The sequence below is a fragment of the Mustelus asterias genome, chromosome 19, assembly GCF_964213995.1.
Source record: "Mustelus asterias chromosome 19, sMusAst1.hap1.1, whole genome shotgun sequence".
NCBI lineage: Eukaryota > Metazoa > Chordata > Chondrichthyes > Carcharhiniformes > Triakidae > Mustelus > Mustelus asterias.
This window is the reverse complement of record NC_135819.1, coordinates 6068965-6082274: the sequence shown is the minus strand read 5'-3', so window position 1 is coordinate 6082274 and position 13310 is coordinate 6068965. Positions and strand designations below refer to the sequence as shown.

At 43.1% G+C, this 13310-nt stretch overlaps 2 protein-coding genes across 9 annotated transcripts in view; one reads left to right on the top strand and one right to left on the bottom strand.

Annotated features, from left to right (window-relative positions):
* The window catches only part of LOC144507718 (interleukin enhancer-binding factor 3-like), a 67084-nt gene that overhangs the window by 49724 nt on the left and 4050 nt on the right, over nucleotides 1–13310 (top strand). For 4 of the 7 annotated variants that reach the window (XM_078234944.1, XM_078234943.1, XM_078234942.1 and 1 more), the window contains 5 exons: nucleotides 170–310; nucleotides 506–643; nucleotides 746–883; nucleotides 6001–6163; nucleotides 7290–7403. In XM_078234944.1, coding sequence (XP_078091070.1) covers nucleotides 170–310; nucleotides 506–643; nucleotides 746–883; nucleotides 6001–6163; nucleotides 7290–7403 — 694 coding nt within the window. Of the gene's footprint in view, nucleotides 1–169; nucleotides 311–505; nucleotides 644–745; nucleotides 884–6000; nucleotides 6164–7289; nucleotides 7404–10478; nucleotides 12468–13310 lie in introns of those variants that run through there. The other 3 variants (XM_078234947.1, XM_078234946.1, XM_078234945.1) reach the window with 1 other exon arrangement.
* qtrt1 (queuine tRNA-ribosyltransferase 1) overlaps nucleotides 10676–13310 on the bottom strand; it is a 37579-nt gene continuing 34944 nt past the window's right edge. For both annotated transcript variants that reach the window (XM_078234958.1, XM_078234956.1), the window contains one exon: nucleotides 10676–10789. The gene's annotated coding sequence lies outside the window, so the exon portion shown is untranslated. The remainder of the gene's footprint in view (nucleotides 10790–13310) is intronic.

The following is a 13310-nucleotide window of genomic DNA, read 5'->3' as shown; positions in this document are numbered from 1 at the left end:
TGGCGAGAGAAACACAGTTAACATTTTGAGTCCATGTGACCGTTCTACAGAACAAAAAGAAACATGTTGTTCTTGTTTTGGCAAAGAGTTAAATTACTGGATATGATGCTTTCCATTTTTCCACCTGTTCCGTTTGTAACTGTCAATTAACCCACTTGTTTTCGGACAGGTTTTGCAGGATAAGGGACTCCCAACTGGAGTGGAACCTGAGAAAGTTGAAGAAGCTGTAGTTAAGATCGAACCCAAGCCAGTTGCACCAGCTCCCGCAGCAGTGACTGTCAAGGCAGTAGCTGTAACTCCAGAGGCTGAGGTACTGTATGGCAACAACTTTGAACTGGCACAGCTTTAACATAAGCTCCATGTGATAGTTTTCAGTAGTGGTAAAGATTCGCTTTCGGGAGTACAATTCACTCATTTGTACAGTGATGGGGAGCCAGACTCACCAGAGATGATTAACTACTGAATTCTTCACTTGACTGAGAATATTCCTGTTTTGTCCATTCAGAGTACACGGCAGCAAGGTCCAATTTTAACCAAACAGGGAAAGAATCCAGTTATGGAGCTGAATGAGAAGCGAAGGGGACTGAAATATGAATTAATATCTGAGACTGGAGGCAGCCATGATAAACGCTTTGTTATGGAGGTATGGATTGACTTGTATGAGCTATGTTGTTATTTTGAGACGTGTAAAATGTTTCTGAGGATTGTATAAATCTGATCAATTTATTTTATTTCTTTTCCTCAGGTTGAAGTTGATGGACAGAAATTCACTGGGTCAGGCTCCAATAAGAAAGTAGCTAAAGCACATGCTGCACTGGCTGCTCTGGAAAAACTCTTCCCCCACCAACCTCCCATAGAAGTCAAGAAAAAGAGAATTGTTCAGGTAGGTCCTCTTTTAAGGTTCTGTCTTTATTGTCAATGCAAATATGGACTAAGAAAAGGCTGGCAGTGTCAACTTGGTCCTTCCAAGAGACAATATACAGCCTGTGCATCATGGATGTGTCCTAACTTGTCTTTGCTCTTTTGTTGGGATAATAATTTTGTGCTCACCTGAGCTTAGACCGGGTGACCACAGGAGAGCATGTAACTGCACCCAGCTCTGCTCATCACCGTACTCATACAATAGCTTTCGTAAGGGTTCATGGTATTGTGTTTCAAAGTAGAAAGTCAACCACCTTTTTTTTCACCCCAAAGCTAACCATACCCATGAAGTTCCTGGTTTGATCACCAGGCTGTGGTCACAACCTGGGTGGTAATGCCTCCTCACTTGTTAACCTCTACTAAGATAAAGTGGGTCAAAGTGAGATCAGGCTTCCCTCAATGGCCTTGTGGTCAAATAACTACCTGATGCTTGTTGATCTAGGCTCCTTCATGAGTTAATATCCATTAAAAGGAGACTGAACTATCACCGTGAGAAGTCAGGAAAATGTAAAAGGGAGAAAAGGTATAATGGGAAGACAAAAGAACGAGTACTGTTTTTTTGCAAGATGTATAGAATATAAAAGTGGAGATATAATTGTGCGTCGCTTTATAGCAGGCTACAGTTTGGTGTATCATGCGGGTTTGGGTGCGTAACATGGGCCAAGACGTTTAAGGTTGTAGACTGGGTGAAATCCAGATTCATTAGGATGCTGAGGAAATTTAAATGCAAAGGTTTGAGAAGATTAGTGTTTTATTGTTAACAGTTATAAAAGGAGGGGAACAAATAGACAATAATAGACTTTTTCCGATGGTTAAGAGCCTCAAACAAGGTGATGTAAGATGAAACAATATGAGAGATGTAAGGCGGAGAGTAGGAGAAACCTTTTTCAAGTCCAGAGTGAGTGGTTGAAGTGGGGCCTTGCAATAGATGGATAAAGGAACAGAATTGGAAGAGAGCAGAAGCTCAGATTAGAGCTGCTGCTTGTGGAGGATAAGACTGGCTGGGTCAAATCACCTTATAGAATCTGCGGCACGGAGACAAGGCCCTTCGGCCTAAACTGGTCCGACCAAAAGGCCATCTAAGCTGACCCCATTTGCCTGCATTTGGCCCATATCCATCTAAACCTTTCCTACCCATGTATCTGTCCAAACGCCTTTTAAATGCTGTCAATGTCCCTGCCTCAACCACTTCCTCCAGCAGCTCATTCCACGTTCGTACCACCCTCTGTGTAAAAAAACAAAACATTGCTGCTCGGTTTCCCATTAATTCTTTCCCCTCTTAACTTAAACCTAGGCCCTCTAGTTCTCGATTCCCCAACCCTCAGAAAAAGACAATTCATTCACCCTATCCATGCCTCTCATGATCTTATACACCTCTATAAGATCACCCCTCAGTCTCCTACGCTCCAAAGAAAAAAGTCCTAGCCTGTCTAATCTCTCCCTATAACACAGTCCCTTGAGTCCTGGCAACATCCTTGTTAATCTCTTCTGCACTCTCTCCAGTTTAATAACCTCTTTCCTATAGCAAGGTGACCAAAACTGAACTCAATATTCCAAGTGTGGCCTCACCAACATCCCGTACAGCTGCAACATAACTTCCCAACTTCTATACTCAATGCCCTGACTGATGAAGGCCAGCATGCCAAAAGCATTCTTCACTGCCCTATCTACCTGTGACTCCACTTTTAGAGAACTGTGTACCTGAACTCCAAGGTCCCTCTGTTCCACGATACTCCTTCAGATCCTACCATTCACCGTGAAAGTCCTACCTTGATTTGACTTTCCAAAATGCAACATCTCACACTTATCTGTATTGAACTCCATTTGCCATTTCTCGGCCCACTTCCCCAGCTGATCAAAATCCTGCTGCAATTCTTGATAACCTTCCTCAATGTCTACAATACCACCTATTTTAATGTCATCTGCAAACTTACTGATCATGCCTTGTACATTTTCAATTAAATCAATGATATAGATAATAAACAGCAATGGGCCCAGCACTGACCCCTGAGGCACACCACTAGTCACAGGCCTCCAGTCCAACAAGCATCCCTCTGCTTCATAGAACATAGAACAGTACAGCACAGAACAGGCCCTTCGGCCCACGATGTTGTGCTGAGCTTTATCTGAAACCAAGATCAAGCTATCCCACTCCCCATCATCCTGGTGTGCTCCATGTGCCTATCCAATAACCGCTTAAATGTTCCTAAAGTGTCTGACTCCACTATCACTGCAGGCAGTCCATTCCACACCCCAACCACACTCTGCGTAAAGAACCTACCTCTGATATCCTTCCTATATCTCCCACCACGAACCCTATAGTTATGCCCCCTTGTAATAGCTCCATCCACCCGAGGAAATAGTCTTTGAACGTTCACTCTATCTATCCCCTTCATCATTTTATAAACCTCTATTAAGTCTCCCCTCAGCCTCCTCCGCTCCAGAGAGAACAGCCCTAGCTTCCTACCATCAATCCAATTGTACATCCAATTTGCCAGCTCTCCCTGGATTCCATGTGATCTAACCTTCCAGAACGGCCTACCATGTGGAACCTTATCAAAGGCCTTGCTGAAGTCCATGTAGACTACGTCTACCACCCTGCCCTCATCAACCTTCCTGGTAACAAATTTGTACGGCATGATCTCCCATGCTCAAAGCCATGCTGACTGCTCCTAATCAAACCCTGTCTTTCCAAATGCCTGTATATCATCCTTCAGAATCCTCTCTAGTAACTTACCCACCACAGACATTAGGCTTACCGGTCTGTGATTCCCAGATTTTTCTTTGCAACCCTTCTTAAATATGGGCACAGCATTTGCTACCCTCCAGTCTTCTGGTACCTTCACCCATGGCGAACAATGATGCAAATATCTCAGCCAGGGCTCCCGCAATTTCTTCTCTAGCTTCACAGTGTTCTTGGATATACCTGGTCAGGGCCAGGGGATTTATCCACCTTCATACATTTTAAAACGTCCATCGCCTCCTGTACTGTAATGCGAACTGTCCCCAATATATCACCACTAACTTCCCAGGTTCCCAAGTCTTCTTGTCTTTCTCCATGGTAAACACACAGGGGAAATATTCATTGAGAACCTCGCCCATCTCCTGCGGTTCCACACATACGTGCCCACTTTGGTCCTTGAGGGGTCCTATTCTCTCTTTAGTTATTCTTTTTCCATTAATATACTTAAAGGATCCCTTTGGATTCACCTTAATCCTCTCAGCCAAAGCTATCTCATGCCCCCTTTTTGCCCTCCTAATTTCCTTCTTGAGTATAGTCCTGTATCCCTGTACACTTCCAGGGAATCCCTTGATTCCAACTGCTTGTACCTGGGGCATGTCTCCTTATTTTTCCTGGCCAAAACCTCAATGTGTTTTGTTATCCAGGGTTCCTTACTCTGACCACCCTAACAGGAACATATAGACCCTAAACTCCAGCTATTTCACTTTTAAATGCCTCCCACTTGCCAGAGGTCCCTTTGCCCTCAAATGAGGTACTCCAATCAACCCTTGCAAGCTCCTGTCTAATTCCATCAAAATTCGCCTTGCTGCAATTTGGAACCTGTGGACCAGTTTTGTCCCTTTCCATAACTATTTTAAAATTATTAGAACTATGGTCACTGGTGCCAAAGTAGTCCCCCACCGTCACCTCAGTCACTTGCCCTGCCCTATTTCCCAAGAGTAGGTCTACTTTTGCCCTTTCCCGAGTAGGACCCTCCACATACTGCCTGAGGAAACTTTCCTGAACACACTTAACAAATTCCACCCTGTCTAAGCCCTTAACATTATGGCAGTCCCAGTCTGTGTTAGGAAAATTAAAATTCCCTCCTATGACAACCCTATTACTCCTGCAGGTCTCCCCAATCTCCCTGAATATTTGTTCTTCTAATTCCCGTTGACTACTTGGGGGCCTATAGTACAACCCCAATGAGGTCACTCTCCCCTTATTTCTTAGTTCCACCCACAAAGCCTCGCTGGATGATCTCTCGGTTATTTCATCTCTGACTACTGCCATGATGCTCCCTTTCCTCCACCTCTGTCCCCTCTAAAGCACCTGTACTCTGGAACATTAAGCTATCAGTCCTGTCCCTCCTTTAGCCATGTTTCAGTTATGGCTGTAATATCCCTGTCCCATGTACCTGCCTATGCCCTGAGTTCATCAGCTTTACCTATCAGCCCTCTTGCATTCAAATAGATGCAATTTAATCCAATTTAATTTCCCCGCACCCTGCCATGCTTCTGCTGTGCTCCTGCCTATCATCTATTCAGCTTGTCGTTGCTGAGACTGCATCTCCTTTCAGCCCCTCATTTGCTCCCCTGCTGCTGAGGATCCCACCCTTCTGCCAATCTAGTTTGAACCTTCCCTTGTATACTAGCAAATCTGTCCCCCCGGGATATTGGTCCCCCTCCTGTTCAGATGCAACCCATCCCTCTTAAACAGGTCACATCTGCCCCAGAAAAGATCCCAATGATCTAAGAATCTGAATCTCTGCACCAATTCTTTAGCCATGCATTCATCTGCCATATTCTCCTGTTCTTACCCTCACTAGCACGTGGCACTAGAAGCGACCCAGAGATTACCTCCCTCGAGATCCTGCTTCTTGACCTTTTTTCTAGCTCTCTCCTCAGGACCTCATCCCTATTTCTATTTACGTCAATTGTGCCAACGTGTACAATGACTTCTGGCTGCTCACCCTCCCCCCTTGAGAATGTTCTGCAGCCACTCCAAGATATCCTTGACCCAATATTTAATTTGTATGGAATTTCAGTGAAGTGCTAAAAGATTGGCCAATTTACAGTTGGTGTAATCTGTTTTGAGTTGTTAGCCTTTCAAGGAATCTTTTAAACAGCTAAAATAAGATCAAGGTCTAACCACTGTGCCTGGACTGTGCTTTGTGAAACCAAACCAAGTGCAGATATTTAGGACTTAGCTTCTGCAATGAGGAATATTTGATTTGAATAGATCCACTCTTTTTCATGCAACTGCAAGCTTATTCCAGGAAGGATGTTCACTTGTATTGACATACGTAAAACTTTCAGCACTGAGATGCAAAGTAATGCATGTATCTCTCCAAACAGCCTCAGCAGCACAACATGGGATTTAGTGGTGGTATGGGAATGGGAGTGCTCTCTACTGGTCCTCCTGCAGGTCCTCCTGTGCAGAGAGGTAGAGGCCGAGGTCGCGGCAGAGCTGGCAGAGGTGGTTTCAACGCATCCAACAATTCTGGTTACTTGTCTTCTGGTAAGAGTTTTTGATTTTCCTTTTTATTTTTCTATTCATTAACTTTGTGCATGCACTGTATCTTGTGCCTCCAAACATCCTGCGATTCATCCTGAGACCATGCCACATTACATCGTGGTCTTCCTGGTTATCTACCCTAGCTGGCCAATAGTTTGCCTCCACATACCTTTTTGAGAATGTCCAATTGAAATCCTGAAACTCTCCCCCGACAGCAGCCATCTTGTGGTATTCTTTCAGATGGCTAAGTTGATGGCAGTTTTATGCCAACTGGAGACCAGAAGAGAATAATCAACCTCATTCCCTGTCAGTCCAACAGTAAAATGAGGAGCCAATACTGACAGACGATGTAAAGAGGATTTGTAATTCATCTGACCTTCATTCTGCCTTTGCTTCCTAGTCCCTAGTGAAATGTTTATAAAAATGATAGTTTCGGCCTTGCACCTGGGTTTCTAAATGTTTAATTCTGATAGAATGAATGTTGTCTGTTAGAATCATAGAATCCTTACAGTACAGAAGGAGGCCATTCGGTCCATTGAATCTGCACCGACAACAAATCCACCCTATCCCCGTAACCCCACATATTTACCCTGTTAATCTCCCCGAAACTAGGGGCAATTTAGCATGGCCAATCAACCTAACCCGCACATCTTTGAACTCTGGGAGGAAACCGGAGCACCCGGAGGAAACCCACGCAGACACGGGGAGAACGTGCAGACTCCACACAGACAGTGACCCAAGCCAGGAATCAAACCTGCATCCCTGGCATCGTGAGGCAGCAGGGCTAACCACCGTGCCGCCCCCTGTTAAGGAGTGTTGATACTCCAGTTTATGTTGTCAGGATTAGTGCCTGTGTAATTGGGGACTTGCTAATATATCATGGGAACACCGTTATCAGCAAGTTCCCCTCCAAGCCACACACCATCCTGACTTGGAAATATGTCGCCTTTTCTCCTCTGTCATTGGATCCAAAAAATATAATGCTGTTCAAGTGCCTTGGGGGCACAGTCATCAAAATTTGCTCTAGATCACTGGAGCACAGAAATGGCCTCTGGAGTACTGTACCTTATCAATCGCATACAGAATGGGAGCTGTTGGCTCTATGTGACAAGTGTTCTTCCCTTCCTAGGGACTGGCTATGGCGGAGGAAACTATGGATATGGTGGTGGTGGCAGTGGAGGTGGAGGAGGAGGGGCTGGTGCCAACTATGGTTATGGATCCTCTAATTCCTCTGGTGGATACGGTAAGATTTAATTGGAAAGTACATATTGCTGACAATATTGTAGGATTATATACTGCATGTTATTCTTGAACAAGTTACTACGATTTCTTTAGGGGCTTGTGTATGAGAGGAGAATAGTGAAACTGAATAAAATGCCTGTACCTGTTCCCTAAAAAGGCATTGACAATCAACTTAAGTTTGCAAACCTGGCAGCGCACTTCAACTTTGATTTGACTAAATACGACAAAAAAGTGATAAAGAATTATAAAGTTCTGTATATTGTGAGTGAAGCTACTTTTAAAAACAAGAAGCATATAGTCCCCAAAACATGAGTTACAATTTCCCGTATCCCACTGAAATAATTACTGGCCTTGATTATATAGCTATTTGCTTAGAGTGAGCTGGTAAGTGGTACTATAGATTGTAAAAACAAACTAGTTTGCTGATCTGCAGGGAAAACGGAGATATGCAAGAACTATAGATTGGTGACATTGTGGAACTTAATTACTCAAAATATTGAATGGGGTAATGTGAGAAGGGGAGGAATTTCTTAATGTGTTCAGAACACCTTCCTTGGCCATTTATGTCCTTTATGTCAGCTAGGCAGGGGGCGTTGCTGGATCTGGTGCTGGGGAATGAATTGGCACAGTGGTTAGCACTGCCGTCTCTCAGTGCCTGGGACCTGAGTTCGATTCCCGGCTTGGGTCACTGTCTGTGTGGAGTCTGTATGTTCTCCCCGTGTCTGCATGAGTTTCCTCCGGCTTCCTCCCACAATCTGAAAGACGTGCTGATTAGGCGCATTGGCCATGCTAAATTCTCCCCCAGTGTACCCAAACAGGCGCCGGAGTGTGGCGACTAGGGGATTTTCACAGTAACTTCATTGCAGTGTTAATGTAAGCCCACTTGTGGCACTAAATAAATAAGTGCCTGGGGGATATTGGGTAAGAATGACCATTATGGTGTATGGTTTCATTAGTAACAGGGAAGAGAAAGACGTAATTTAAAGTGGAGGTTCTAACAAGGAAGAAGGTTAGCCAGAATAAAATGGAACCAAATGTTGAGGTAAAACTCAACATGGAATGGAACAGTGAGTGATCTTTGCTTCAGAGAGAGGCTAGGTAGATCCCAACAGGAAGAAAAGGCAAGGGAACTGAAGCTGGTTGCATGATGGAGAATGTAAAGAAATTTTTAAAAGTATATATGTGTGTCAAGGGAATTTTTCAAGCATGTATCAGGCTAAATTCACTTACCAGGGAGGGCAAGTGAAGAAGAAATATATCAGGGGAAAACTAACAGGCACTTGGAGAAGTTTGATTTGATTAAAGTAGCACGACTTTGTGAAATGCAGACAGTGCTTGACCAATCGAATTGAATCTTTTGGTGAAGTGACAGAAGATCGATGAAGGGGATACAGTGGAAAAATCCCACATAAAAGACAAGTGAGACTTGTGGAATAGGTGGGTTAGTCTCAGTTTGGATAAAAGTCAGCTTAAGGACACGAAACAGCAAGAGGTGATAAATGTTTCTCAGACTGAAGGGTGGTTAAAACAGTGATGTTCCCCAGGGGTCAGTACTAGGACCACTGCTTTTTACATCAATCGCTAAGAATACAACGTCCTTTCACAATTTGCTAAAGTACCAAAGCTAGAGGTGTCTCAAACAGTGAGGATGATGAAAAGCAACTGCAACAGGGTATAGTCTAACAGAATGAATGGTGGCAGCTGGAATTGTAATACAGACAAGTGTGATGCACTTTGGAAGAAGGCACAGTGAGAGGCAATATAAACGGAATGATGCTGTTCTTAAGTGTATGCATGGAGAGAGGAGCTTAAGGATTTGTATGCACAAAGTATTGATGGCAGCAGGGCATGTTGAGGGAGTAATTAGTAAAAGTGAACGGGATTTTGGCTTCATGAAGAGATATTGAGCATAAAAGCAGGAAAGTTCACTAAACCTTTAGTTTGGCATCGGTATTGCATCTAGTTCTAGTCACTACACTTTAGGAAAGATGTGAAGGTCGATGGGATGATGTAGAGGAGGTCCACCAGAACAGTACCAGGTATGAAGGCATTCACCTACAGGGTTAATTTGGGGAGGCTGGCTTTGTTCTCCATGGAGCAAGGGAGATTGAGTTTGACAGGTTTAGATGAGGTAGACAATGAAAAGCTGCTACTATTAGCTGATGGTATATAGACTTGGTACACAGATTTAAAGATTTGAGGATGTGAATGTTTTAAAACAGCAAATGGTCCCAACCTGGAACTAGCTCCTAAGGAAGTGATGGAAATGGAGACGATCGATGATTTTAAGTGAAAATTGGATGGGTACTTAGGGAACTAAGTGTTCAGTGCTATAGAGTAACAGAGTGAGACTGATTGGATTGTTGTTCTGAGAGCTGGCGTGGACTCAATTCTCAAAGTTTACCATCTCCAAAACTGGCAATATAAAACCCCAGGAGTGAATTATCCAAGCAGATTAGATCAAACTTCAATTCTCTTTGGCCTTCTATTTGAATTATACATACTTTCAGAGGCTGATTTCTGAGGAACTGCTGGCAGGTCCTACAAATTTCAAGAATTTTCTTGTGTCTCATGCTCGTGTAGCGGGGTAAACGTCTTTATTGACTGGTTAGGTCGAGTAGCTTGTGTATCTATATTGTAGCTTCCATTGTCCAGCTGGGAATTAAATGCTGGTTGTTCTCTGTGGTTAATGTCAATCTTAATGTTGGGGAGAGGAGTGATAATGAAATCCAACCCAAAAGAAACATCTGGGACATAACTAAGCACAGGCTGGTCAATGGCTCCAAGCGGTACCGGTGATAATGCCAGAGGACTCTTCTGGTCTAATTTTTAGAGCTGCAGTTTATACATGCTGCTTATTGCTGAATTATAACTGGCACATTTTATATTTCTCTGCTTTGTAAGCCACACGAAGCAAACCATATTTATCAACAAACTGAAATCTGTGCACACAAGCAGCTTGCCTGAGAAAAACCACATGCACGAGTGATGGGAGCAGAGAAATCTAAAAAAAAATTGGCATTCAACCTTTTTTACCAAGCACGCCTAATTTTTTTTTCTCTGCTCTGTCTCCCAGCTGCAGGTGACTTTTTCAAAGACAGCTTCCAAGATTTTCCCTCTGGCTAGAGGGTGAAAATTGATACAAAAACCTGCCCCTCCCATTTTGGTCTAATTCATTTGAACTGTTGACGCCCAAAGTCTGCAGACACATGCTGGACTGTGCTGCTTCATCTGGACTCTGATATTTTGTGCCCACTCAAATGGCAAATACCCACTGGTTTTTTGACTCCGAATTCTGACATCCATCAGAGAAGTGTCTTGTCTGCAGCATTTGTCACCTTTGTATTGACGGAGTTTGGGGAGGAGGCTTCTACAAGACCACAGCAACTGAAAAGCAATAAATCTGTGTTAAAACAATGGAGAAGCAAAAGGATTTCACTGTCCAAAGAAGCAATTCTGATTCCCCATCTAGAGTTTCCCAGAAATAACCAATCAGGCCAATTCTACATATGCACACTAACAGTGTACAGAGGCAGGACTTGGGGCCTGATCTCTCCAAGTCAGATTGTTTAAACCTGGGATTGTAGTGCTTCACTCAATGTTGCATCAAAGTGTTTTAATGATGCAGCTGTTTGTGGTTTCATATCTTGTGACTAATTCAGTTGATATCAGCGGGGAGAGGCATCTCGTTTATGGAAGGTGTTGTAGATAAGAACTTTGATTCTGATTAGTTAATAAGATGCTTAAATGCTTCTATATCTACATGACACACCCCACTCTCTCCCAGAATGATCTGTTAGTGTTATATTCTGTTTTAGTGTTGGATTAGTTTGGCACCTAGTTTAGCAATAGAGAACTGGAATTGAATCTCCACATGGCAGTTGTAGCTTCCTTGTCACAGCCAGAAACAACCTCAATACGATTCAGGGAGCTGAATTCTATTTGATGTTGAAATCAAATGGTCAGACTTCCACGCACTGCCCTAAACCTCTCTCCACCCTTTTATCTTGAGCTATGCCCATGAATCTGTCAGTTCAAATATAAATGTAGTGTTTTATCTGCTCATACATGCAAGGGTTCTAGTGCCATAACTGATGTGAAATCAGGACAGCATTTCTCGGAGCAGAAAAGGCCTATTGCGAGTCTGGTTTAATAAATAAACCTTTCCACCTAAATTACTCTCATCCTCAATCCCTGCTCTATGCAGAAATTCATGTCATTATTCAACCCTTTTGCTGCTGTTCTGGTGGTTATCAAGGAGCTGTATTTCCTGTAGATGCGCCTGACTTCCTTTCTGAACTGTTCACCGGGTTTTAGTTTATCCTTTTGTTTGAGCCTTCACTACCCCACGTTATGCTTGAATAAATTAATTCAGTTCACAGTTTCTTCCTGTTGAGCCAGGTGTGTGTATGTGGCTCTGGATGTTATACACTGTGTACAATCTGATTCAGAAATTGTTAGGTTTTCATATGTGAAAATATAACTGCAGCATCTGTGGAAGGTTATTTTTCCTTTAGAGTGTTTCAGTAGTTTCCAGCAGTAGGCAGTGCCCTCACAATCGACTGCTGGTTATGGTTCACAATTAGCCACATGTGTTGCAGTAAACAGCACTGGATCTAACAGGCTGCACCAACATGAAGTTATTTCAATGACTGGATATATTCATCCAAAGTTAGTGTTTAAAATTAGCCATGGCAAAATACAACATGCTAACTTGTGTGGCAACATTACAGATTCCTGGCTTTGATTTTGCTGGGCCTGATTTTAATGTGATTTTAAGCCAATGAGGGTTTCCTAGTTTAGGTAATCTGAAACTTAGTGATGTACTGGCCCTACCCCATCAAAGCAAATACAGGTTTCAGGTAAAGCAGTAGGGTTGCACTTATTGATGGGATTTAATGTCTGACCTATTTTATTGTGCCTCCCTGTCGGTTAACATTTAATGCTGTGTTTTGTGTTGTAACTTTTTTTTCTACAAGAGAACAAATGTATTGCATCCTGAGCAGGACTGGTGTCCGATTTGTTTTATTCAAGTTCAATAAAAGTTTCTAAGGAATAAAATCGAGCTGTGAGTGGAAATGGCTTTAACCAGGAATGGGGTGGCACTGTGCTGCTGCTGGCATTTTATTCTGCTTCAGTTGTTTTGAGTAAATATGTCATGTTGACAATGACCACTTTGGGATTTTGAATAAAGTGCAGTAGTTACCAATTGAATACAGTCATTGCTCATTTAAAAGTTGCACTGCTCAACAGTGCAACTTTCAGCAAATCAGATTTTCCCATGATATCCATGCAAAAGCTGGAGCTGGTTCTGTAGGATCGCATTCGTCAGAAAAATACATTGAAGCGCAAGCAGGTATAATTAATATTCATAACTTGTAAAGTTAAATAGATTTTAAAATATTAAAAATGTGCTAACCCTTCCTACTTGGCTCCTGGGAACCAGGGGTTCTCTCTCCCTCCTCCATGACCCCCTTCCCCTGGTCGGAGTCCACCCTGCATTCCCTCAGGAATTTCAGTGGGATTTATTCTCTTTGCTGCTGCTTGGTGGCGTCATCTAAAGGCACTGAGTTAGTTTCAACATCTGCTGATATTCTCGACCTTCACTGCTTCTGTCAGACTGCTTATCTGACACCACTTGTGGATGATAAACACTGTAAGACTGAATCTATTGTCATTAATCCCCTACCGTTAACTCTGTATTCTTGCCACCAATTCCATCCCCCTTTTGTGGTCTTGCTATTTCCTGTTTCCCCAATCTTCTCCAACCCTAGACCCATGGCCAGCCCCAGTTCCCTGCATACATCCCTCCTTTTGCCTTGTCATCGGCTGCATTTGTAACTACCAATACCCCAACAATCTCTATATCTCAACCTCTCTCCCTTCCTTAAACACTATCTTGATGACC